The 27,296-nt window shown below is 42.7% G+C and overlaps 1 protein-coding gene across 1 annotated transcript in view; it reads left to right on the forward strand.

Annotated features, from left to right (window-relative positions):
- Positions 1–5,068: 5,068 nt before the first annotated feature.
- Positions 5,069–27,296, forward strand: part of CACNG3 (calcium voltage-gated channel auxiliary subunit gamma 3) — a 95,265-nt gene continuing 73,037 nt past the window's right edge. The window contains exon 1 of the mRNA XM_020879271.2: positions 5,069–6,256. Within this exon, the coding sequence (XP_020734930.1) occupies positions 6,046–6,256 (211 nt within the window). The 5' untranslated portion in view covers positions 5,069–6,045. The remainder of the gene's footprint in view (positions 6,257–27,296) is intronic.

Consider the following 27,296-nt stretch of genomic DNA (forward strand, 5'->3'; position numbering starts at 1 on the left):
GAAAATCAAATAGGATCAAAGGGGATGTCAGGAAAAGCAGCTCCTGGTCCCACTCCTGCTCCTCTCCCCAAAAGTTACCATGGTTAGCTGGTAACTTTTCTGTCTTGAGTGGGTGAATGAAAGTTGTTCAGTCATGTCTGACTCTTTGTGACCCCATGGACTGTAGCCCACCAGGCTCCTCTGTCCATAGAACTCTCCAGGCAAGAATACTGGAGTGGATTGTCATTCCCTTCTCCAGGGCATCATCCCAACCCAGAGACTGAACCTGGGTCTCTTGCATTGACAGGCAGATTCTTTACCATCTGCGTCACTTTAGTTTAACTTGAAAGTCGCTCAGTCATGTCTGACTCTTGTGCTCCCATGGACTCTTGTATCTCAGTCCATGGAATTCTCCAGGCCAGAATACTGGAGTGGGTAGCCACTCTCTTCTCCAGGGGATCTTCCCAACCCAGGGATTGAACCCAGGTCTCCCACATTGCAGGTGGATTCGTTACCAGCTGAGCCACAAGGAAAGCCCACTCCAAATACAGTTGTTGAATTTTTATGGTTCCTATATTTATTACCTTCATAACTTTCAATGACATACTCCAACCTCTAGAACTTCCATCAGCTATCAACAGCATACCCTGGCTGTTCTCTATGTAATACCTGGATGTTGCATCCCCACCATTCCTTCCCTCCTCCAATCATTCAACTCCTAGCACAGGTGCAGATAGGAGGGACCTAATTTTCAAGTATGTGAGTGCAAGAGAATAGGGGATTTTGGTTACTGAAAGAAGGTCAGTAAGGCTAAAGTTTAAATAACATGAGGATGTGTTCTATAACCATATTTCACTTTCAACACTTTGAATCTAGAAGTGAAAAAACCCATAACTAGACTATGTGAGAACATAAAGGGGGAATTATGGGATGGCAGACAGGGCACCCTCAGTCCACATCTGCTTAGTTTTCACCATTTCCTTAACTTACATTCATGTGGGTGACTTTACCACAGACAAGTTTTTCTCTTTCAGCTTATGTTCCTTGGAAGAAGGGCATAGACAAAGGTGAAGCTGGGGGCAGGGGGGTACACTCAGCTCAGTTCTACCTCTGGCAGAGGCTCCAATATCTTCAGAGCCTTATATCCTAACATGTTATCTTCTCATTCATGATCATGTTTTACTGCTGAACCTCTGGGTATCATCAGAGTAGCTCCAGAAGTGAATCACGTGGATTTTTCATAGCAGTCTTCTGAGCTGTCTGGAAAGTTCCTCCTACTCTGAGAACTGTCCTCTCTCCGTCAACTCATGGGAGCTGGTCCCAGTAGCTATGTTCATACTACCACAACCCTGTCTCCATGATCACAGCAGGTTGGGCTGGAAAGTGGCACATGACACAATCAGTTTATCTCCCCTGGAAGTTTTTAATTGAGACTAAAACTGCCCTTTTGAGTCTGGGTGGATCTCTTGGCTAGAGGAGACATAAAACCTCAACATCTAGCTTCCCTCTTGAGGATTAACAAGGAGAGAAGGCAAAATAATCTTTTTCCAACTAAAAATATGGAAAGAGGCAGAGATGAAAAATAGAGTGACTGTCAAGACTCCTGATGGCTTTTATTCCCTGGTTTTATCTCCTTGCTGAGGCCTGATAATGTCTTTGCTTAAAGGTTTCTTGAAGCAGCATCATATCCTTATATCAAAACTCCAATCCCTTAACCTAACTCCAATGAGTTTCTTCTATTTATGGCCAAAATGTACTAGCAAAATATCCCCTACTATATAATGGGCTTCTTGAGGGGCAGGTAGGAACCATATTTGTGTATTCTTCAAACTGCTAAGCAGAATGCTTTGTACATAGTAGGCACTCACAAAGCATTAATTGAATTGAATCAGTTGCTGGTACTCATTCCTAAATGACATAACCACTTTCAGGGGCCCTGACCCCTCCTGAGGTGAGGGTAATTCTGACCTAGGAGAGGAAGAACAGAAAAAAGTACAGATGTACCTTGCCAGCTACTCAACTAGCTAAGAATCCAATCACCAGACTCCTCTGTCCATGGAAGTCTCCAGGCAAGAATACTGGAATGGGTAACCATTCCCTTCTCCAGGGGATCTTTCCAACTCAGGGATCGATTCCAGGTCTCCTGCATTGCAGGCAGATTCTTTACCATCTGAGCCATCACGGAAACCCCTAAGAATCCAAAGGAAGCTGGTAAAAAGAAGCCTTAATAAGAGTCTCAAACATCAGTTGCAAGCTGTCTGAGTGCTTCCAGGTCTCCTGCCACATTAGTTGGATCAAAGAAGGTCATCAGCAAACACAGAAAGAGCCTGGCTCCATCACTGTTATAAAAAGATAGTGCTTTGAATCTCGGGTCCCTGGTGGATCTGGTGAAAGAGCCCTCTAGTGGTAAGAAACGAGCAATTACATCTAGGCTTAGAAGCTGATGCTACGCACCCATGTACACACACCTACACATTCAATTGAATGAAAGGATGAGGTCACCCCCTAGTAAGTGGGGAGGCTTCATCAGGAACTGACTGACGGCCTTCCTGCCTCTGCACTCCCACTCCACTCAGGTGTTCTGATTCTCCAAACGCAGTTCAGGTCTTCCCATACTCTGTGATCAACTTTGAACTAGTCTGTGATCAGCTTTGGACCTGGGTAGGGGAGAACAGGGGAGGGGAGAGGCAGGGGAGAACCCTGCCTCACCAAGCCAAAAGCTCAGTATACATTTTCACTCTTGTTATATTGATCCTTCTCTCCTTTAGAATTGTCCACATCCTGAGCCGTAATCATCACCTTCCTCTGCCTGAGCTCCTGACCCTTCTCCCCAATCCCACACAGTTTGCCTGGATGTTTGATTCCATTCTCCTGAACCTTCTGGGAACCACACCTTGTGTGTCTGGGCTTATATTACAGACCACGGAGGTAGAGAGTGGGCTGCTGTTGTTTTACTGTGAGTTTGGTGAATGGGTTGATTGGAGCACACTCTCCCAAAGCCCATTGACCTTCCAATCATGTGATCCTGCTTTGGGAAAAGACCCTTCTCACTCTTATCAGAGGAAGGGCGAAAACAGATCCTGGAGTAGTTGCTTTGGTCATTATTAATTATTTCATATTATTTAAGTTTTTGAGATGGGGAAGGGAAATTTCACTAATCTAGCAACCCTTTTCAGGGAAGACCAGCTTCACCTCCATCTTACATAGGGCTTTTTCCTTTAAAAAAAAACAAAAAAGGAAGCTTTATTGAGAAGCAAATTTCATTTCAGGAAAGAAAAAACAATAAATAACTTATAGAAGGCTTGGTGCATTTTCCCCCATTACCTCCTATCTCTCTTCTGGGATATGCCTAGCTGTGGTCTTGGCCCCAAGTTTATCTGTTCCATTTTGGTTATGTGGCAAGCTTTCAGTATTTCTACTTCCTGCCTACAAATCAGTGTTTGTGATCCACGACACATGCATATGCAAGTAAGTCTATGTAGGTGCATAAACCTACACTACACCTATACTTAGGCATGTACACCCACAAATGCATACAGCTATGCATTTGCAACAAATAGGCTTATAACACTGTAAGCAGGTACTGTCATACACATATATACATACATATACATGTATACATACCTGCTTTACTTCTACAACAAATTCCCAGGCATTCAGAACTCACAACTAAATTGGACACAGCACAAGTAAACATCTAAATACAATCACACGATGACTACTATGCATTCGAATCTACACATGCACATGCAGGTATATCTAACACCAAGAACCAAATGTTTAAGTGAATTTAAGAGCAAAAGCATACAAGCAAAGTAGCAGAGTCACCAAGAAGTCGTGAGCTGCATTTGAGAACTCTTCTGTGAATTGTTGCTGTTCAGTCTTCTGGTTAGAAGCTCTCAGACAGAGAGCCAGATATGTCACCAGGGGACTGTACGTGCCTGCGATTACCTACCATTATCTTTTTGTCCAGTTAAATAGCATTCAAATATGACAGCTGGTTATGAACACATCTCAGGGACTGCAGAAACAACCCAAGCAGCCTCGATTTCGAACGCCTGACCTCTGGGTATCTGTCCCATCGTGCCACAGGACAGAAATAATGAGGGCATTCTGTGGACTCAGTCTACTTGGCATGCTCAAGTATATGCCAGGACACATGGTGATAAAGAGCTAGATGAATTAAATGCTGATCCTTGGTGGTTCAGATGGTAAAGAATCTGCCTGCAATGTGGGAGACCCAGGTTTGATCCCTGGCTTGGGAAGATCCCCAGAAGAAGTGAATGACTACCTACTCCAGTATTCTTGTCTGGAGAATTCCATGGACAGAGGAGCCTGCTAGGCTGGGTGCATGGGATAGCAAAGAGTTGGACACGACTGAGCAACTAACACTTGCAACAATGACTATTTCCAAGGAAGAGTCTCACTAGCTTTCTGGTGTGCACCAACATTTGCACTTGGGACTAGCAAGGAAAGCAGACCTAACTTCACTTGCTTCCTGTCTAACTTAGACAAGAATGTTAACAAATGATCATCCAAGGGACCTTTGAAGAGAATCTGACATTTTCAGAGACTGTCCCACCTTGACTCCATCACCACCACCACCCTCAAAATGTGCGGTTGTGAAAATATATGTGTGTTCAGAGATCAATATCTCACACTCCCTGGGCCCAAATCCCTAATACGTGTATAATAGTCTGCATACTTCTGGCTCCTTCTGTCTTTTAGGAATACATGATCATATGTATATGAACAGTTTCGGGTCTGATCTGAGCACGTTGTCTCCCTTGTAAACCAGAGCTCCAGAGAAAGGAAGGTAGACATATTGGTTTGTTTTCTGGGGAACCAAATTGAGTCAGACTATACACAGATGTTCCTGTGACAACACTTTTTGCCCGCCCAAGTGAGCCATAGAACCGTTGCCCCGAGTCGCCGGTCCCTTTAAGAAGACTCGGTCTTCCCCAATGGGCTCCAGCGGCGCCCGCAGCAAAAGGCAAACTTGCCTGGCTCATTGGTGGTGGGGGAAATGCCGCGTTGGGTGGGAGCTGAGAGAGCGCCAGAGTGCGCTGCAGGCTCCTTTCCCCTTCCCCTTTCCTTAACCCTTCCGGGAGCGGGGAGCGGGGGAACCGGGTCGTGCTGCAGCGCGCCTGAGGAGCCGGGGCGCTGACTGCCCTGGGCTCCCGAAACTTTGCGCGGAGCGTGGGTTGACTAGGTTGAGAAGAGCAGGTGGGCTGGCCTGGGAGGGGCGGGAGGAAGACCCACCCGTCTGTATCCCGGGTCTCTCGCCCGGGCGTTAGGAAGGCGCGGTGCAGCAGCGGCGGAGGAGCTGTCCCTTCAGCACCACGGACCTAAAGCTGGTCGTTAGGAAGGCGGGGGCGGGGCAACAGGCAGGAGCTGTCCCTTCAGCACCGCGGACCTTTGCCCTCCGGCGAAACCTCTCGGCCCCCGCCCCAGGACTGTCTTTTCTCCAGTTTGAGCGGGGGTGTCGGGAGCAGGCGGTGAGCTTTCCTGGGAGGCTGGGGAAGCAATGAACACTCTTCTCAGCGACTCGCCTCCCAGCAGTGCTATTTTTTGCCATCCGCCCTCACCCCCAGCACACGCGCTCGCACACACACGCACGCACACACGCACACACACACACACACACACACACACATAGTCCTCTCTGGATTTCTTTGCCTTGAGTCTCCCGGGGCTGTGAGGAGCCAGGCGCATCTCAGACCGAGCTGGCAGCTCCAGGCTCCAGAGCCATGCCCTGCACGGACCCTCATCCTTACCAAGCTCCCGAGGAATGAAAGGAAACCAGGGACCCTCAGAAGGCAGCAGTGATGTGGACCAACCCCCTGGAGCCTTCACCCTTCCGAGGGCCATAGGCGACCCAGGGAACTGGAGAGAGCTCCAGACAGGAAAACCCAGCTTTCCCAAAGTCCCTGTGGATGCCGACAAAAGGAGACCTGAATTTTTGGAAAAGCCTGTCCTAGGTTACCCAGCTGCAGAGTGATTTTTCCCCTCTGGCATTGAATCTCCCTCTCCAACCCCCAGCCGTCCAGAGTACCATGAAGAATTATGAGGATGTGTGACAGAGGAGTCCAGATGTTGATCACTACTGTGGGAGCCTTCGCAGCTTTTAGTTTAATGACCATCGCAGTGGGCACGGACTACTGGTTATATTCCAGAGGTGTGTGCAGGACTAAATCTACAAGTGATAATGAAACCAGCAGGAAGAATGAAGAAGTAATGACCCATTCCGGGCTGTGGAGGACCTGCTGCCTAGAAGGTATTTACTAATTCCTCTCAACAGCCCCAAACAATCCAGTTTCTGATTTTTTGCTATTCCAGTGTGTGGTTGGGGGAGACAGAGGCAGTGATGGGGAAAGAGGATAGTTCAAATTGTTGCAGAGAATTTGCAGATGTCCAGACTGTTCCAAGCAAGACTAATGCAGTGTGGGATGAAAGGGTTGGGTCTTGTTGGTTGTTTTTGGTATGAGCTTCATGAGATGAGATTTTGTGGCTCTCCAGGCAGCTTCTGCAGTTGAGAAAAGTCTTCAAATCTAAGATCCCCAGGCATATTGTGAACTACTTTGCTTTGATCTCTGTCTTGAGATGGGGTCTCTGGATCTGCTTAAATTGCATTTCAGTGGAGAAGAGGTGACAGGAGAGGAAGGGAAGGAAGGGAAAGCAGAGGGGGGAGAGCGAGAGATTGGTTATGACCTAGCCTGGCAGACTCTGAGCTATTTCCTGATTTCTCAACATAGTCTTATCAGTTGCTTCTGAGTTTGGTCTAACTAGATATTTTCATGAACTTCCATTGCCAGTCAGTTCCAGACTAACCTATATGAACCTCTACGCACGCGCACACACACACACACACACACACACACACATTTTATGAAAACATTAATACATATTTCTCCATTTGGGATCAAAACAAAACTGAAGTATTGGTATTTAGTGTCCACCTGTCTTCTTTTCTAAAGCATTTGCAAAGCCAACATATATATTTCTATGACATTTGCATAAGACCGATTCTCAAGAATCACAGCATACCACATCTCATTCAAAAAATTGAGGCTTCATTCTAAATTACAATGAAGAGGACAAACCAGTCTTAGAATGTCAAGCCTGTCTCACTATTAAACTTGCCTTCAGAACACCAGAAGTCACTCTCAGCATCATTGGGCAATGCCTGGATGTCAGTAGGAGTAAATCAAAAAATAGTGAAGAAAATCAAAGCTCTTTAGAAACTGTGTGCCTGAGGGAAGGAACTGGATTAGAGGGGCAGAAAGGAGTTTTCTCAGGCTTCTGAGGAATCTGTGAAGCTTGTCATAGTGATGAGCAAGGAAATCTGTGTTTCCTATGTGCTTTCCTCCCCTGCCTGCCATTGGTTCTCCATGCCTGCATTCCCACTGGCTGGCATTTGTCAGGGCTTCTTGAGAAGTTGCATTTACGTAAATTGCTTAGGAAATCATGCTATGACATCACTTGCTAGTGTAATATTGCATCATTCCCTGGCCTTCCTCCCATGATCTGACACTCTGAACAACTGCTCTCCTGACTGTAGCACTACTAGAGTTGATTCTGTTTCCACCGCAAATTTGCAACTGGTGGGAAGCCCAGGTAGGAAAGGATGATTTAAATGCAACAGGATTACTGCACTTGCTGTCTGAAGACCTTGGTAATGCTGCAAACTATGTGACCTTGGCCAAGACATTTACCTATCCAAACCTGAGCATATTAATCTGGTAGATGATTAATTTGGGGTAGGTGTTCAGGAATTAGCACTATCCATTGAATTATTATATTCAATGTACTGATGGAAACTCTTTCTTAAACATTGACAAAAATCTGATATCTGTATATTTGTGGTCAGATATGGTGAAGTCATTTACCTCAGGGAAATGCCATAATTCTCTTTCCTGTGTTAACAATAAGGAATTGAGTCATCTTTATAAAGCTGCAATTTGGTGGATGTTTTGGTGCCTATGTGATTCTAAGGATGACATAAAAAAAAAATCTGAGGCGGCTTCCAAGCCAAAAATGGCATATAGGTAGACCATATTTCAGTTATTTCCAAGTTTTCTGCCTCTTTATTGTAAATCTGGGAATACACAATTAAACACCAATTTTGGCCTCCCTCATTAGGTCCTAAAATTCCTGAATCCTTTCTCAAATTTTCTCAACTGATGGTTTCTCTTTTCTCCAACATCATGTCCTACACCCACAGTTTGTACAAGGAATTGGAACCCCACCCAGGCATTCTGTGGGCTTAGTGGGAGAAGTGAGGATTTGAATCAAGAAGAAATTGGATTATTCTAAGATATGTTCTTGGTCAGGTGGATTCTTCTGAGAAAATTTTCTTGCGGTCTCCATGCAATGTGACCCAGGTATTTTTTTTTTTAACCTTTTTGAAGTATTAATACAGTGAGCTGCACCAACTTTAATGAATCACAATGAAATTTTAGCTATGTATTCACCCATATAATCAACACCAAAATAGGCTTGGCTGAAATCTGAAGCTAAGATTTTCCTTCATGCAATGAACATATCAAGTGTTCAGGGAATTTGCAGGAGCATCTGCTTTCTGCATGAGAAGCCACATGCAGTAGGCAGCATCCATCTTCTGCTGGAATGAAGGTGTACAGTCTCCTGTTCCATATCTCCTGTCTTCCAAAGCTTCAGCATCTTCATTTTTCTGGCCCTTTAAGTGTCAAAGGATAACTGGGTGGGAGAAGGCATCCATACTTTTTTAAGAGTCATGAGAGAATGTGACTATTTCGTACAAGAAGGAGAGAATGTTCCAGAGGGACATGACAGCTGTCTGCAAATATCTGAAGGGCTGTCATATGGAAAAGAGACTCAAAATGTTCTATGTGGCCTCAAGAGGATAGAAGTAGGAGCTAGAGGAAAACAGGTTTTACCTCAGTGTAAGTAACTCTCCAATATGGCATAAGAAGCTTTCAGAGGTTATGAGCTGTCTACCACCAAAAATAGTCAAGTATAAGAAAACTACATTAATTGTTTCCAGATTTAACTAGTCATCAGATTCACATGGGGAGATTTTAAGTAGATAATAAGGCCCCCACAACTAGGTTCTTGGCTTCCATGGGTCTCCAGTAGGTCACTTGGAATCTTAATTTTCTAAAAGTCTTCCAAGCAACATATGATATTAATGCCAAGCCACATTGAGTATTTACAATGGGTCTGGAAATAACTATGTGTGTTAGGAAGGATCACATCTCTCAAGTGAGAGAAGAGATGTTTCCAGTTTTCCTTTCTGTAACTCAGCAGAACATCATATATATTTAGCACTTATTATGTGCTAGGATTGTGTTAAGAACTTTGAAAAATTAACTCCTTCATCTTCAAAGGCTGTCAGTGTTGTGGGTATAAGTATGAGCCTCATTTTACAGATGAGAAAACTGAGGCCAGGAGAAGTTATAGAACTTGCCCAAGGTCTCATGCCTAAACTCAGCAGACACTGCTTTGCCGAAGCCATGTTGCTCCACCTAGCACTTCCTAGAGAACATTAATTCATGCTCCAGCAGTGGATAGGTTGCTACTGGTACAAATATTAACCTGTGAGAGAGCCCAAACACATAGGTTTTTACATTCAGAAGCCCCAGATCCCACCATGCCGGTACAGCATCTGCAGGGGTGGGGGAGCCACCAGAGGCAAAATCTCCGAGGCAGTAAAAGACCCTGAATGAAAAACCAATCGACCTATGTAGAGACACCCACACTGAGAAGCCAGAACAAATGCCTGACTCATCAGCTGGAAAGCACTCTAGGCATTCACAAGGCAGTACCCCAGCCTGCTGTGTGCTTTCAATGGCGGCATGTGAATTTGAATGAGAACATGTTCAATATGTGATTCTCTCATTAAGAAACCTCTTGAAGTTGTAGAGATCATCAAAGGGATGCATTTAGATAACAGAAAGACCACTGGCCTAGTAGGAAGGATGCTACCGGGTGCTAATCACAGTCCTATCCCTAGCAGTTGTGCATGTTAGTACACACAGCAGTTGAATATGTGAATTGTGTATGTTATTTCCTCCCTTGGACCTTAGTTTACCCAGTTCTAAAGAGAGAGCTTCAGGTAAGATTAGGAAGAAACAAATCCAAACATCCCCGTGGACTAGGCAAATAATATAAAGTGTGAAGCAAGTATTTCACAGTCCTCTTAGCTCAGTTATATTGTGGTGAGAAGGGGAGTAACAGTGCATATGAGATGTCCATGGAACTCTCCAGCTGAGAATACCGGAGTGGGTTGCCATTTCCTTCTCCAGGGCATCTTCCCGACCCAGGGATCGAACCCATGTCTCTTACATCTCCTGCATTGAGAGTCGGGTTCTTTACCACTAGTGCCACCTGGGAAGCCCATGAGAAGATATACAGTAACTAAAACTTGTCTCAGTGTGGGGGCAACAGAGAGTGGTGGGGACTGCGGCAAACTGGAAACAATTGCTATGTGGCTTGAGTTGATTTTTACTCTGGGGAAATGGATACCAAACTTGGCCCAGTACTCCAAATTTTAAAAAGCCAGATATTGAATCATCTGACTTTTAAAATGTGGGCAACTGGCTTAACTTTTTTTTTTTTTTTTGGCTTAACTTTTAAACACACAGTGCCAGCCAAACCAAACTCACTTTATGGCTGAATTTGACCTTTGGGGTACATTTGAGCCCTGAAAATGATCTAAAAGGCCCTTTAAATCCTAATTTCTGGTATTTTCCTTAATGAAGTTGTCCTTCATTAAATGAACTGTCACTTTTTTCAACTCATTAAAAATTTCTAGTAAGGAAAAAACCCACTTCGGATTTTAGGATAGGGAACTTAAAATTATGAAAAAGAGGTTCAATAAACTGATGTTTCTGCTACAGATGGGCCTGGATGGTATCAAACATCTGGCTGAAAAACTGGAGAAGAAAAATTAGCCAGTCATTAGAAATTCCCCCATATTTCCAAATCTCCAGATGGTTGACTTTTTCAGCCAGATGGGGTTCCAGCTTTATTTATGTGTTCAGAAGCCTTCGGGGAAGTTTTAAAGATGTGGTTGAGGACAGGGATGGGAGAAGGACATGAGTATTTCCTATGTACCAAGCCCATTCTAGGCACTTTTACCTATATTAATTTACAATTTTCACATCTCCTATCTGCCCCCCAGTAGAATATAAACTCCATAAGCAAGGAGATTCTGGTCTACTGGGGGCACTGCTATATCCCTAGAGCTTAGAAACAGTACCAAGTAGTCACTTCCACTCCTCTGTCCTAGATTAATGCTGCACCTTCCCTTAAATGTGGGTGCAGAATGCATCAGAACTCTTTCCTACTCCTGACCTTCCTTGTTCCTTTCTCTCCACTTTTCTTCCTTGATCTTAAAATCCAAGAGGCAGATAAAAGAGAGAATTAGGATGGAGTCTTAAGGCAGGATGGGAGAGACTGACCATGTTTGGGGGCAGGTTAGGATTTAGGAAAGTGGCAGGGGCTGAGGTGGGAGCATGACTAACATTCAGCCAGAAGATGTGTATATAGCCATACTGGACGTTAAAATGCAGAAATACTTCCTTATCTGTTGATAAATAGTATCTGTTGGTTCCCCTTACTGATGAATTCAATAAAATTTGACATGAACTCACTGTGTATTTTAAGAGAATTATGTTTTTGACAATTTGAACATTATACTCCAACATGTGGAAGTATCCCCAATAAAACCAGTCCTCACCAAACCCCCACCACTAGCCCTTCCTGGAACCTCTCGAACATCCATTAGATCCACCAAGTAAAAAGTAAAAACCTGGCCCAGTAGGGCCATCATGATCGTGTTCCAGCCCTATGGAAAGCATCGATTATAACTGGCTCATCTTAGGTCTTGCTGGTGGTTAAATATTTTTGAATCTTACTCTTAGCTACGCCATTCTTGATGGAAAGAATTGCTCTTTTTTCTACTTCAAATCCAGACTTCTACTTTCTGACTCTAGCATTCTACCCATCTTAGAAAGTAGATAGCCCAGAAATACTTTTTGCTTCATCATTTGAGATGTTATCGCTGGATTGGAATAAAGGCAAGTGACCTGCAATCCAAGGTTGGGTGATCAATGTGGGCTAGTAGTGTGGATGATTCGTGTGAGTTACCAGCACACATGGAGAAAAAAACAACAACAAGAAATCAGACAAAAAAGGTGGGTATGCCCTTTTAATGTTTAATGTCATAGAGCAGTGGCTGACAAGCTTACTTAAGTGGTCATCTAATTCCCTGGAAATGTACCTTTGTTTGACCTAGCTTTTATTATAGATCCAGGTCTAGCTGTATGGCTAGATGTTTACTTGTAGAAAACTTGGGAAGATGAACATTTATCTTTTCTTCCAGTGGAGTTACAAATAGTTTCTGTTCATTAGAGGAGATAACTCTAAATGTTGTGGACAATTTGCCCATTCCCTAGGACATTAATCAGTTTTATATATATCTTAACAATATTATTTCAGTTTTTTTCATCTAAAAAATATAACATCTTCCTTTGAGCCAGCGTTGTCATTCTGCTGGTTCCCTTCACTGATGAATTAAATAAAATCTGACATAAGCTCACTGTGTGTTTTAGGAGAATTATATTTTTAACAATTGAACATTCTATCCCAACATGTGAAAGTATTCCCAATAAAACTAATGTTTCTGAGGTTAAAAAGAAGTCTACAAAACTCCAAGATTGTTTTTTTCCCCTCATCCTATGACCCTGCCAAGAGCTCATTTTTTAATATAGAAGCAAATGGGCCTGTAATAATTTATGGAAGATCCTAAAGAATATTAGATAATAGCAGGGGCTTTGGGCTCAGATAGACCTGGTTTATTACCTGAATCCTGCCATTTTCTGGCTATAAGACTTCAGAAATTGCTAAACCTCTGAGCATGAGCTTCTTTACCTGTACAGCAAGGACGCAAAAGTAGCAAGCACTTTCACCTATTTCTTTCCTAGTTCTTAATTTATGTCTTATGGTTCCTTCATACCTCTAAATAATATTTTGATTAGTAGTCCTTGATTCATGCGTTTTAGACAAGATGCATTTTCTAAGACAAATTATTTTGCTTTCTTATACCACTACCCTTCCTTCAGTACTTTTAGTTCCCCAATGAGTTACCTGTGGCTTTCCAAGAAGAATCATTCATAAAGACTGAGGGCAGCTGGCATCTCATTCCTGGATTGGATACTAGCTGAGGCAGCACAACTGCTTGTCTGTTCATGTGCATATTTTAGCAAGGAAGTCAGAAGGCAGGACCAGGGCTGAGAGAGAGAATGGCAGTGGGGCGGCCTGTTTGGAAGGGAGAGGTCTTTTGAGGTATGCACCATAGATCCTCCATAGCTTATGCCATTTTGTCCATATCCCACCCAAGAGAATAGCCAGTTAGGCAAGCAGACCCTAGACAGGGCTACAGGATATTCAGGAAGATTGCCCTGCAGTCTGTTGCCCTGCACAGTGCTGCCTGGCCAAGAGGTCACACAGGGGTTAAGAGTCAGTCCATGTGCCAATCCCCAAACCACACCTGTTGATCCAGAACTGAGTCTATCCAAAGACAGGAGGACCTTTAAAAGCAGAAGTGTTCTGTATGGGGCAACTGCAGGCCCAGCAGCATGGGGCCATGAGTTGCCAGTGATGGGAGCCAAGGTGGGATGGCAAAGACTGACCAGACTCAGGTATTTCACATCAGGGAAGGAAGTTGCAGTGGATGGTCCACAGGGCCTCCAATAACCAATGCACGTGCTTCTAATGGGAAGTCAATATGTCGATTCCTGCGAACGTGACCATCAGTGTCAGCTGGAAGAACAGTAGCAATGAACAGTAATGCTTTGCAAACCCACCTACTAAATGCAGTGGCATTTTGGCCTCTTTTCCTTCCTGTTCTTGGCCACAGCATACTGAATTTACTCTCAAATGAAAGAGGGAAGAGTAGGGAAATAGCTTGCAACGAGGTATGCAGTTGCAAGTTTTAACAACCAACAGTGGCTGGAAAGTTATGAAATCTGCCCAAAATATCACTAAGAAAACGAGGGATTGGACATAACACAGTTGAAAGCCAAAATAAAAGTTGCGTCTTTATATGCCACTTAGTTGAGACTTATAAGTAAATAGGAAATATGTCATTACGGTTTGTCTCTAAACTTCTAAAAGTTGAAAACTCAATGATGTCTGTACTGTGATACACAATTATGTTTCAGGAGTTGGCAAACTACAGCCAATGGGTCAGATTTGGCCCATGGTTTATTTTTGTGCAATCCAAAAGCTAAGACTATTTTGTACATTTTCAGATGGTAGAAAAAATTAAACAATATCCCCAAATATTTCACGACACATAAAAATGATAAGAAGTTCAAATTTCAGCATGTATATAACTCTTAGTGTTGTATATTTTAAAATTATGGAAATTTGTTTTCTCTCCTGTTATGTTAATACCTATATAGTATCCTCAATTTTGCTGCTTGGCCTGCAGAGCCTAAAATATTTACTGTCTGGCCCCTTAAGAAAAAGCAGTTTGCCAATCCCTGCTATACCTCACTGCAGAGATATGTAGGAATCTACAATAACATTTTATTTTGAGAAGTACCCTTTGTATTCCCAAGAGTGTTGAATTTCTTTCTTTTTTTCTGGCACTATGTTGGCTTTATCATAGACTGTTCACCTGATCAGGTATTCTGTTGTGTCCTCTTTTCTTTCCTGAAAAACTCTTATTTAGTTCTTTGCCCAGGCAGTTCTTGTCCTCTTTCTGAGCCATGAAAAGTTTGAAAGAAAGTCAAGATCTTCCGACCTCTAATGGTATCTAAGGAAGACAGCCCCTGCCAAGGTATGGTAGGGAAAAATATCTGTTGGAGCCGGCAAGAGAAGAAAGCTTTGGTAACCTGTGTTCTGGTGGCTATGGAAAAAAAAAAAAAAAAGATCCTAGAGGCAGACTGAAGTAGACTCAATCAGACGTGGTTACTGGGTGAGTGAGGGTGAAGAAATTAGGTCCACAAGAGGCAGGTGGTATTGACAATCTAGACAGAGCTATTTATCCATATATTTCCAAGAATTAGGTTCATATGACATGAAACTCCATGAAAAATATTATATGAATGGGCACTTTTTAAGAAATAGTTTCATTCTCCCAAAGTGTTAAGAACCACTAATACAGAGTTTAGGGCAGAGAAGAAACCTGGGTTGATACTTAGGATCATCCACGCATAGATGGTCATTGAAATGGCAGAGAAACTCCAGTTGACTACAAACAGGAAAATTGACAGAACCCCTCTAAGTAACATTAATACTATGGGGCAAGGGTCAGAAAAAAAAAGTGAAAGTATTAGTTGCTTGGTCATCTGACTCTTTCTGATCCCATGAACTGTGATAGCCCATCAAGCTCCTCTGTCTACGGGATTCTGCAGGCAAGAATACTGGAGTGGGTAGACATTACCTTCTCTAGGGAATGTTCCCAATCCAGGGATCAAACCCAGGTCCCCTGCATTGCACTCAGATTATTTACCATCTGAACCATCAGGAAGCCCCATGGATCAGAGGAACCTGTGAAAATTTAAAAACAACAACAACCAGAAAAAGCAGAATTGAAGAGGAGAAAGAATTCAGGGTTTAAATACCATTTTGAAGTCTACTAAGACTTGCTCCAAAACAATGCAAATGAACAGAAATGTCTGGTACTAGAAGCTATCTGGCTTGGATAGCTCCTAGCAAGGCAGAGAGTCAACATCAGTGGGCTACTTCCTGGGTTTGTGGGTCCCACAAAGGGGCCTGCTTCCAGGGTAAGTCTGCCCTTCCTTCTGGGATTCGTAAGCAGGTGAGAAGTCAATATGGACCCTGGAGGATGCTTCTAAGGAAGTTGCTGAAGGAGAGAATGGGTCATGAGAACCCCAGAAAGAAGTGCCAAAAAAATAGTAAAATAATAATTAGCTAACACTTAATGAACACCTTCTGTGCACGAGGCTACGATTACTGGAGCAGATTGAGCATTCACTTACGGGCTAACTCCTGAACATTTATTTATTTATTTAACAGACACATGCTTTATACCAAGCACTGTTATAAGTGAGCACTTGACAAACATTATTTAATCTTTATGCCTTCTTCAGAAGGTAGCCATTACTATTCTCCCCATTTTACAAATGAAGGGATGCGGACCCAGAAGGGACGTGGTTAATAAGAGGAAGAACAGGAATTCCAATCCCACCCTGTGCTGCCTTTCATTACTGTACTCTATCTGCTTGGCCTGCTTGACAGGGGATGAGATGGTGGGATGGCATCATCGACTCAGTGGACATGAGTTTGAGCAAGCTCTTGGAGTTGGTGATGGACAGGGAAGCCTGGCATGCTGCAGTCGATGGGGTCTCAAAGAGTCGGACATGACTGAGCAACTGAACTGACCTGCTTGGCTAAGCAGCTAGTATAGACAGAAGGAACTGATTCTCATAATAGCCCTGTGGACAACTAGCAGGCCTCTCCCACCAGTAATGACACTGAGGCTTGGAGAATTGAAGATCACCAGCTAGGTGGTGGCAGGGCTGGGACTTGAACCAGAAAATTCACCCTAATCTCCACACTGCACTGTCTTAATTTAATATTCCAGCCTGGTGGGCCAGGCTTCTCTAACCTTCCCACTCCTGTATCCGGGAGAGTTTGGTGTTAGTCATTGGCTCTGAACCATTCAACAAATGGAACTGTGGTGAAAAATAATTAACCCAACCTTTGCCAATTTTTATTACAAAACCAGAAGCAAGGTCAAGGGAAAGATATGGTAGAGTTAGTGAGACTGAGATATTGTAGCAGTAGGTTCTGAAGAAACACCACCTCTGAATCAAAGGTAAATTGAAAAAAATAAAAAGGCAACACCAAACATTTGGAAGAAAAGCAATGTTTCTTTTCCAGAGTTTCACTAGAAGCAGATAAGCAAACTATTGGAGATTCTTGCATCCTCTACATTGAATTTGTGGCGTTTGCAAACTTAAGAGTGCCATTAGATTCGTGGGTGTCCCACTTCCTGAGGACTAGACTTGGGCACATCATTTATTTGACTTCTTTGAGCTTTACATTCTGTGTCAGGCAGGAGGAGTCAAGGTGTCTGACTTGGGTAACTCTGGTACTTAGGGTCTGCAGTCTGATTCTCATGCAGCACCCAAGGCCAAAAACACCTTTGAAGAGCACCTGAGTCACACCGGACATGCCAAAGACTATTGTATCACCAGCTCTAGTTCTTAGCGACCTTGGGCATGAGTAGGCTCACAATGAGGTGAGCTTGGAGCAGCAAGACTTAACACCATCAATCCACCTTTTAATTTTCATGTTGTAAGAAATACTATCACATATGTTATCTATCACATACGTTATCACATATGTTTTGTTCTCCAAATACTCCTTTTAAACTATTTGCTAATTTATTTTTGGCTTCATCAGGTCTTAGTTGCAGCATGCAGGATCTAGTTGTGGGACGTGGGCTTCTCTCTAGTTGTGGTACACAGGCTCAGTTGTTGCAATGCATGGGTTTAGTTGCCCCATGGTGTATGGGTTCTCAGTTCTCCAACCAGGGATCGAACCTGCATATCCTGCATTGCAAGACATATTCTTAACCACTGGACCACTAGGGAAGTCTCCCGGACACTCTTTACCTACCACATTTCCCTGAACCACTGGCTAGAACAAGAGCCTGGCACACAGTTGATGCTTAATAAATATACATTGAATTTATTGCTTGTGAGAAAGTAATTTCATTACCTTGAGTTTCTCTGAGTGAATCCATGCTAATCCCTGACAATTGTTGTTCTGCCATTAAGTGCTTACAAACTACTTTAAAAATAATATATCCTATAATCCCTGCCACAATGAATGGTAATTCAACAGTCTGTATTTTGAGCAAGTCTGACTTGAAGATCTCAATATTGTTTGTCCATAACTCACTCATTTTCCATTTTTTTTCCCTCAAAGATGGTCCAGAATATTTTAACTGTCTCATTTAAAATTTCCCTCCATATCCTGGGTGCAAACTTGAGGAAGGAGAAAAGAAAATACATGTTGTGTGAGACATATTGTGTACAGATCCGGCAGGCACTGTTTCTATTCCTTGTGCTTCAGATTCTGTATATATTTGGTTACCTGCATATTTAGGAAATGGAATTTCCACCACTCTATATTCCGCAGCATATGCTATTCAGCATCACGCATAGCTGCCTTGGAATACAATAATACCTACCTGTTAAATTAAAGTGACTCAGAACCTCATGGGTAACAGCTGAGGTGTCTTCCATCACCTCATCTATTACAAAATTCTACTGTCACCTGTGGAAATTGATTTTGGCATTGAGCCATTAATACAGATGCATATTTACAACAAATCATTCTGATCCTTTGCGAATCATAGGAGGGAAGAACCAATTAGCTGTTTATCAGCTTAAAATGTCTTAAAATATGTACTACCAAGTAAGTCCTGGCTTTTCAAAATATTGCTTTTCACCAAAGATGAATCTGGCTTGCAATCAAAATGCCTTAAGTGTTTAGAGAAAAAGAAAAAGATCAAATCAACAGGCAATGATGTTAATCTGAGTCAAAGGCCTTCTGCACAGCATCATAATTGCTCTTTTCTGCTTTTTCACTCCGTGGTGAGTGATGGCTTAGCTCTGAGCAGTGGGGAAATGGCAGGGGTTGGGTTCTCAGAGATAATAAGGTCTGAACCAAGGAAAATTCATTCTGGGCCACCCCCAAAGATGATTTTCCAGTTGGAGTCCCTGGGGCTGAGCATAGGAAATGGAGAGTCTTAGCCCAAGACCGTGGACTTTCTCCAAACTCTCTTAAAGCAGGCAGAAGAATGGGGTGGGAGGGGAGGGTGAAATTGTAAACAGCATGGTCAAGGTCGGCTTCCCTGAGAAGGTGACATTTAGCCCCAGATCTGAAAGAGGTAAGGAACCAAGTCAGGTGGGAAGAGCATTCCTGCCAGGCAGAAGGAACAGCCCGTGCAAAGGCCCTGAGCGGGGAAGTGTCTTGGGTGTTTAAGGAGCAAGGAAGTCAGTGTGACTGAACAGGATGAGTGAGGAGGAAGAGTGAACAGGTGAGGGAGCTGGAGGTCGGAAGGAAGCTGTGGGAACTTGGACTTTGGGTGAACTGGAAGCCTTTGGATGAGTTTTTAATTAATTTACTCCTTTGGCTGTGTTGGGTCTTAGTCATGGCACACAGGATCTTCCGTGACAGCACACGGGTTCTCTGGTTGTGGTGCTTGGACTCAGTAGTTAAAATGGGCAGGCTTAGTTGCTTCGAGGCATGTGGAATCTTAGTTCCCTGACCAGGGATTGAACCCACATCTCCTGCATTACAAAGCAGATCCTTAACCACTGGACCACCAGGGAAGTCTCTGGAGTTGAATCCCAGGAATGACATATTCCTGGATTTGCCATGTCTGAGTCTTTGCCTCACTTGCATTATTTGCTGCTTGATAGAAGGGGAACTTTGAACTGTGACCTTCCTTGCTTCCACCAGGCAAGAGCTTCAGCTCTAACCTTTAAAACTTCCGCCCCACCTGGTCCTCATGTTTCTCTAAGACTGGGCACAGTGGAATAGCATCTCTTCAGCCTCCTCTTCCTTCTTCTCCTGAAAACAAGCCACGGTCCCTCACTGTTTCCAGCATTGTATTTCTCACTGTGAGGAAATGGGGTTTAAATGAAATGACAATGATGCGGAAGTTTCTAATGCTTTCCGGATCTTACAAAGCTCTTGGAGTCATCACTTCCTGACTCACAGATTATTCCCGTCAGGCTGGCATCTTCTCCTGTGCTCCGGTCCCTCTTCTCAGCCTGGAGAGACAATAAGACAAAAAGAGACCATAAGACACTTCGAAGTAAGTGGTTTGCATTTGAGGGAACCTCCAGTCTGCCTTCTGCTTTATAAGGGCTTATTTAGCACCTACTATGTGCCAGACACTGTTCTGGGTGCCCAGGACTCAGCAGAAAATAGACAAGTTCCCATCTTCAGCAAGTTCACAATTGTGTAGGAAAGATGCTGAGTGCACCTAGATGAACAGTTCAGGATGCTCCCGGGACATAGACCAGGGGAGCCTGGATTAGGCAGGGGGACTAATCACTGTCACAGCAATGTTCTCTCAGGCCTTGTGTGTCCCCAAGGTGCCTGGCCTACAATATGTGTTCAAAACACATTTGTCAAATGCACGAAAAAACTTGTGGAGGGCACGCAGAGGAGAACTGACCTCTGCCAGGTGCTGGGGGCTGGAGTGAAAACGAATTCAGAGCCCGGGGCTTTTTATCCTTTGGCAGAGGGGAAAGAGAACAGAAAAATGGTCTACCTAAAGGTACATGAAGACTAATTGATGACACATCTGTCTCTTTTCCTAAATTTTTTGAACTTTTTAAAAAATAAATAATCCTGGATATTTGATTTTTGTCATGTTCTTTTGAGTGGCGTATTTTTCCTATTGTATTTTCTTAGTTAAAACACCTTGAATATAAAAGTAATAGAAAAACATATCCTCAGTGTCAACTTTTAAAATAAAATAGACAAGGCAAGGTTTCCCCTGGGCTCTCACAGCATTCTCATCCTCTCACCCCCAAACTATTGCTACTACAGTTTGATGAATCTCTAATAAATGTTATTTCCCTTTTTTTCTGGTCTACCATGTCAAGGAGATTAGAAAGCATATGTTTTTCTCTTCCAGTTCAAATTATTCATAATTTACTCCAAAGCTTTAAAATAGTATCTTACAATTTATTAAGATAGCTAATCATGCACACTATTTTTAAAAATCAAATCATACAGAAGAGCTTTTAATGACAAGCATGTACTTCAAGGGGCTTCAGCCCTCCCCACTTCAAGTACCACTCCTTAGAGCAAGGTTTTTTAGAAAAAAAAAAAAACAAAAAACATTTCTGATTCAGTTCCTCTGGTGGTTACATCCACATCTCTAAATAGTACGTTTCTTCTTTGATAAGCATATTATAAACATTTTTTGATTTATAATCTATTGACTTCCTGCCATAATAGTCAAGGATTTAGCTAACTCACTCTACCCTTTGTATTGATTATCTTTCTGATTTCTAAAAATAACATTGATCTTCATTTCTTTTTCCAGCCACCTTGGGGAGAGCATCTTTGCTTCCCACTTTGCAGAATGAAGATGTACATATACCCTCCCTCCTACCCACCCAATGTCTCTCAGTTATATTTGGACTTTTTCATGGTCAAGATGCACTCCATTTACATTCTATTCTATAAATATGCTAATGTCTTCCATGCTGGGACTATAGATTGATTCTGGAGTTTGAAAACCAAATGAACATTATTATGATTATGTAGACAATGTTTGATACAAAGCTAAGTTGTTTTCTAGGATTACATGTTTTTCTTTATAGTTTCAATGTCATTGAAATCTGAGTCATTCAAAGATAAATGTCCTTATGGAGTCTCCTTTCTAACGCTCAACTAGTTGTTCAAAATCATGCCATGTATTATTTGCTACAGTTTTCATTTTTCCTGGAGTTTCTGATTGACTCAAAGAGTTTTCTAACAGGTCATTTAAAAGCAAAATTAGGCTTTTTAAACAGAAGCCCTGTGGCAGGGAAAGGAACGTTTTGGAAAAACCACCCCTCCTTCTTTTTTTTTTTTCCTGTTTCCTCAGTACAGGGTAGTGGCTAAGAACTCAGCTCCTACAGTCTGCTGCTGCTGCTGCTAAGTCGCTTCAGTTGTGTCCGACTCTGTGAGACCCCATAGCCGGCAGCCCACCAGGCTCCCCTGTCCCTGGGATTCTCCAGGCAAGAACACTGGAGTGGGTTGCCATTTCCTTCTCCAATGCATGAAAGTGAAAAGTGAAAGTGAAGTCGCTCAGTCATATCCGACTCTTAACGACCCCATGGACAGGTTATTAAGAGTCGGATATGACTGAGTCAGACAGACTACTTGGGTTCAAATCCCAGGTCAACCACATAGAGTTGCATAACTTTGGATGTGTCAACTAATCTCTCTGTGTCTGTTTCCTCATCTATAAAGTGGTGATTATTACTGATAAGGCTGTTTCAGGGATTTAATGAGTTAGTCCTTGTACAGCACTTAGAACAGTGCCTGGCACACGGAAGTACTAATGTGGTGTTGGTTGTTACCACCCTCCTGTGATAAACAGACCAGACAAAATCTGCCCATCGGCATTGTTCTACCAATAGCAAGGACCCACCCAGGCTGTAGTTACCACTGTACTGTTAGTCCCCAAGAATTTTCACAGTCTTTCCTTCCCTGAGGCAAAGCCAATGATATAGCTGATGCAGACCATATCGAGAAACAAAATTCATGATCTTTGGTGATACATCTTGGACCTGATTCCTTTCATACTGGTTGATGTAGGTGGTCAAAATGTCAGGGAATATGTATGCTAGAATATGCCTCAACTGAGCCACAGTGAGGAACTATTAGCACATAATAAATAACAGTAGCAAGTCATACTGAGTACTTGTATGCATTATGTCCCTTAGCCCTCTCAAGAGCACTATGGGTATTTATACCCACTTTACCAATGAGCAAATGGGCTCAGATGGCAAAGAAGCTGTCTGCAATACAGGAGACCCTGGTTCGGGAAGATCACCTGGGGAGGGAATGGCAACTCACTCCAGTATTCTTGCCTGGAGAATCCCATGGACAGAGGAGTCTGTGGCATTGCAAAGAGTTGGACATAACTGAAGCAACATAGCACACACATGCCAGTGAACAAATGGAACTCAGAGAAGTAACTGTTCAGATTCTCACAACTAGTGAGTGGTCATAGAAGTGAGATTCAAATCTGGGTCTTTTAAATCTGAAAACTGATATTCTTAAGGCTGCTGTCAAGAGTTCTCAAAATGTGTGTTGTTAACTACGGAGCCTCCCAACATCATTTCATAGGATCTGCAAAGTCAAAATGATTTCATAGTGATAATAAAATGTGATTTGCCTTTTTCACTGTGTCGACATTTGCACAGATGATGCAAAAACAAAGGTGGCTAACTCCTGGAGTCTGGAATAATGGCAATGGCGCCAAGTGGGTCTAGGTGTATCGTGCTCACCACCGCCACTCACTCCCCGTGAAAGAAAGCGCTAGTTTCACTTCGTATGTAACAAAACAGGAAGGACAGGTGAAGTTCTCCCACCATAAACCAGAGGCCACCGCTGATCTCCAGCAAAGGCACTTGTGCCACTGAGTTGCGAGCTGAACTAGCTGCTTTTCCCCCATGAAACACCCTATTTACTTGAAAGGATGACTGACAGGCAAATTATGGTTATTCAGACTTCGGTATTTGGCAGACATTTTCTCGAAAATGAGCTAAGTGAGCCTGTCACTTCAAGGAAAGCAACTGACAGTATTTATTGCCAAGGAAAAAAAATTCAAGGTTGCAAGTAAAATTACAATTTTGTTTCTATCTGCCCCCATAAGTGAATGCAATTTTTTTTTTCTATTTGTAATGAAATGTGCCAAATTTGGAAGGTTTGTATAACTCAGTGAGCTGATATTTCCCAAATGACCAATGCATGATGTTAAAAATGATCCCTGGATAAATGATTCATTCAAAATGCAGGATTAGAAAGAGCCATGGATTTTAATGTACTAGAGCATAAAAAGTTAATGCATATGTTTTCAAACTCCACATTGCAACTGGCCATTAAAAAAACTGCTTGATGAGTTTTGGCATACTAGCAAAGGAGATATCCATGATCATCTTCAAAGGCTATTCAAATTCATTGATCTTTGCGGACCACATATTGGTATGAGGCTAGGTTTTCTTCATATATTTCAACAAAACATTTGACAACAGATCTAAGGCAGAAGCATATATGAGAACCTACCTCTTTTTTTTTTTATCAAGCCAGACAATAAAGAGGTTTGCAAAAATGTAAAACCAAATGCCAGTCTTCTCATTTTTTTGTTTTAGAAAATAGAGCTATTTTCATATAAATATATTATTTATGTTAGCATGCAGTTGGGTCTATCATTGTTTTCAAATGAATATGAATTTTTCTGAGTTTTATTTTCTAATACAGGAAATACTGTTAGATTTAATGGAAAGAAATATCTCAATAATGTGCACAAGTGTAATAGGAGTCCTGAGACCAAAACACAAGAGAATCTCTTTATAGATAAACTTTTACTCTTGTTGACAAACTTCGAGTGGTCGAGGAGAGAAACTAAAGAGGCCATGTTCACACTTCTGTCGGAAGCTTTCCTGCTAGTTCTGTCTTTTCTTTTCCACTGGGACCTGAAACATGGTCTTGGAACCATGGCACATTCTGGTCTCTCTGTTTTTGAGTCCTCTTTGGTTGCAGCTAAGCTCAGCCATTGTTCCCCCATCACTGGGATGTAAGAGGCAATGTGAGATTTCAGCAGGCGCTGAAAGAGGTGTCTTTGATTAAAATGCAACCCTGCTGGTATCAAGTTTGACAGAGCCTGAAGGATTCACCGAGTCCTGCGTCTTTGTTCACAAACGCTGACAAAGCTTAGCCATGTCCTCACAAAGAGGTGAAAGCTCGGGATTTCTGGTGTGATTCCTTACATGTGAGACCAAGCAGAGGGCAGGAAAACTGAGCTGTGAATCCTCAGGATTCTGTGGGTAAGGATTTAAATAGATAGATTGTCTGTCTTCTACCTCAAATTAAAAGAGACCGTGTGTGAAGACGAAAAAATTCAGAAATGGAAGGTGCTACTGGGACAGTCACTGAACAAACATTTCCTATGCCCAGCCCCACTGCTCAGCACTGGGGAACAGAGGGAAATGGGAAATCAGAGGGAGGCTTGGGGATGATTCCAGAAACGGCTATTCCTGTTTGTGTGTTGTTTTGCCAGCCCCACATCCACCCCACCTCTTCTGGTAACAGTACTCTGATTTTCTTTTGGGGTTATCATGTCACCCTATCACTCTATCCTCTGTCCACATGATTTGAGAGGAACTGACTCCAGCCTGGCCCTCTGGATGAGCATGTGACTCAGAAATGACCTTGGCAATTGTCAGAAAAAATTTAGGCTACGCCGGAGTTCTCAATATAGGATAATTTTGCTCCCCATGGGACGGACATTTGGCAATGTCTTGCGACATTTTTGGTCATCACGACTTGGTAGGAGTGTGGGGGAGTCCTCCTGCATCTTGTGGCATCAGGGAATGTTGCTAAATGCTCTGCAATGCACAGGAAAGCCCCCACAATGGAATTTTCTAGTTCTACATGTCAACAGAGCGGGGTTTGCTAGCCCTGATTGAAAGATAATAGGAAGCCACTGAAGGGTTTTAAGCAGAGGACTAATGCGATCTGAACTGATGTTTTAAAAATTATAGTCAGGTGTCATTCGGGAACAGATTTTAGAGATGAAAGCATGAAACAGGGAGCGGGTGCGGGAGTGCTATTGTGATAACCCTGGTGAGAGACTCTAGAAGTTTGGAAAGAAGTTTGATTTAGAAATAAACATTTGCAAATCATCAGAGGCAAAGCATAGAGACCTGGATGAGAATAATAGCCTCCAATAAGGCTGTGAAAGATAATAAAATAGAACCAAAGACAGAGCCTTTGGAGTAACCCATGTATGGCCATTAAAATAATGATAATATCTAACATTGTCTGACAGTTTCTGTGCCAGTCACTATGCTAAGTCATTTACATGATCACGTTTAACCCATTTATCAAAGCTTTCATCACCATTTTACAGAAAAGAAAAACTGAGGCACAGAGAGGTTAAGTAACTGGCCCAAGGCCACACAGTTAGCTATTGTCCAAGACAGAATTAGAACTAAAAAGATATGACTATATCGCTTTCCCCCTTAACTACCAAGCTGCCTTCTTGGTCTAAGAATTTTCTAAGATGAAAACTACAACTTTCACAGGAACTGAAGGATGAATGTGAGTTAGAAAATGAAAGGATGGAGCAGTGTTCCAGGAAGAGGAAGCAGCTGGTGTGGATGTCTAGAGGCTGGCACCACAGGGAAACCAAAACACTCAGCAACGGCTGCAGAAAGATACACGCTCATAGGTGGGCCGAGTCATGCAAATCTGGGGAGAGTATATTAGGTTAGACTTTATCCTGGCGGCAACAGGAATCCTTTGGAAAATATAAAGCGAGAGTTAAAAAAGCTTGTATGAGGCATGTTCCTGGTGGTGCAGTGGTTAAGACTTCATGCTCCCAACGCAGGGGGCCTGGGTTCAATCCCTGGTCAGGGAAATAGATCCCGCGTGCCGCAGCTAAGTTCCCGCCTGCTGCAACTAGGACCTGGAACAGCCAATAAATAAATAAATGGATGAATATTAAGAAAAAAATCTGATATGATAAATTTTTCATATTTGAGGCTCATTGCAGATGGAGTGTGGACAGTGGATGGGAGAAGAGAAGGCCAGTTGAGAGGCTCTGATGCAATAATCCAGGAGTAATGATGGATTTCCCCTATTGGTGATGGGGAATCACATTACTTTGGGAGGTGTGTAAAAACTGGAATCCACAGAAGTTCCTATTTGTTGCTTGTCAAATGTGAAGAAAAATAAAGTCATGGGACTTTATAGTCTTGTGCTTCTTGCTTCACCTTTGGATGAGCAATGATACCTCTTACTGATGGAAATTTTGTACAGGAAGATGGTGAGTTTGGTTTTGAACATGTTGAGTTTACAGCTTCTTATCTAGAATTCAGCTGGGGGCATTAAGAAGGTCATTGAATACACTCATCCTGAACTCACAAGAGATGTCTTGTCTAATTACTTCTCCATGTGTGTAGCTAGGCTTTTTGATCAGAAAACAAATGTGTGCCTTCCAACCTCTGCTAATTCTAATAGAGTCACCCTGGACAGGTCATTCAATGAGGTTCTGCGTGACAGATTAACTGATGTTAAAAGTCTAATTTCAACATCAGGAGGTCACTGCCAATCTAACTGTGCACAGATAGAGTTTACTGGGTTGTGGAAAGCAAGTAGTGTGAAACCATTGTTTCAACCTCATCTGCTTCCATTGCTGACTTATCATCTGATTTGGGGTGAACATTAAAGAATCTTTTCATAATGGTGACCTTTTGAAATTTGAAATGATGGTTTCCGGTTAATTTCCATTCCAGCCCTGGGGCTGCTGCTTGAAGGTCATGAGCTTGAAGCTCTTGACTTGTTTCTAGCCCCATGCTCTCAACCAGAATTGGAAAAGGGCAGTGTTGTTTTTATCCTTTACATGCCCATCATTTGGATAAAGGATTGTCATACATAATTGTCTGACCAGACACTAAGGATGAAAAACATATGAAGTGTTGAGTTCCTGTTACTAACACGACCCAATCTGTTCTTTTCTGGAGAACCTGACAACATTCGGTTTGAGG

The sequence above is a fragment of the Odocoileus virginianus genome, chromosome 33 (genome assembly GCF_023699985.2).
Source record: "Odocoileus virginianus isolate 20LAN1187 ecotype Illinois chromosome 33, Ovbor_1.2, whole genome shotgun sequence".
Lineage (NCBI taxonomy): Eukaryota > Metazoa > Chordata > Mammalia > Artiodactyla > Cervidae > Odocoileus > Odocoileus virginianus.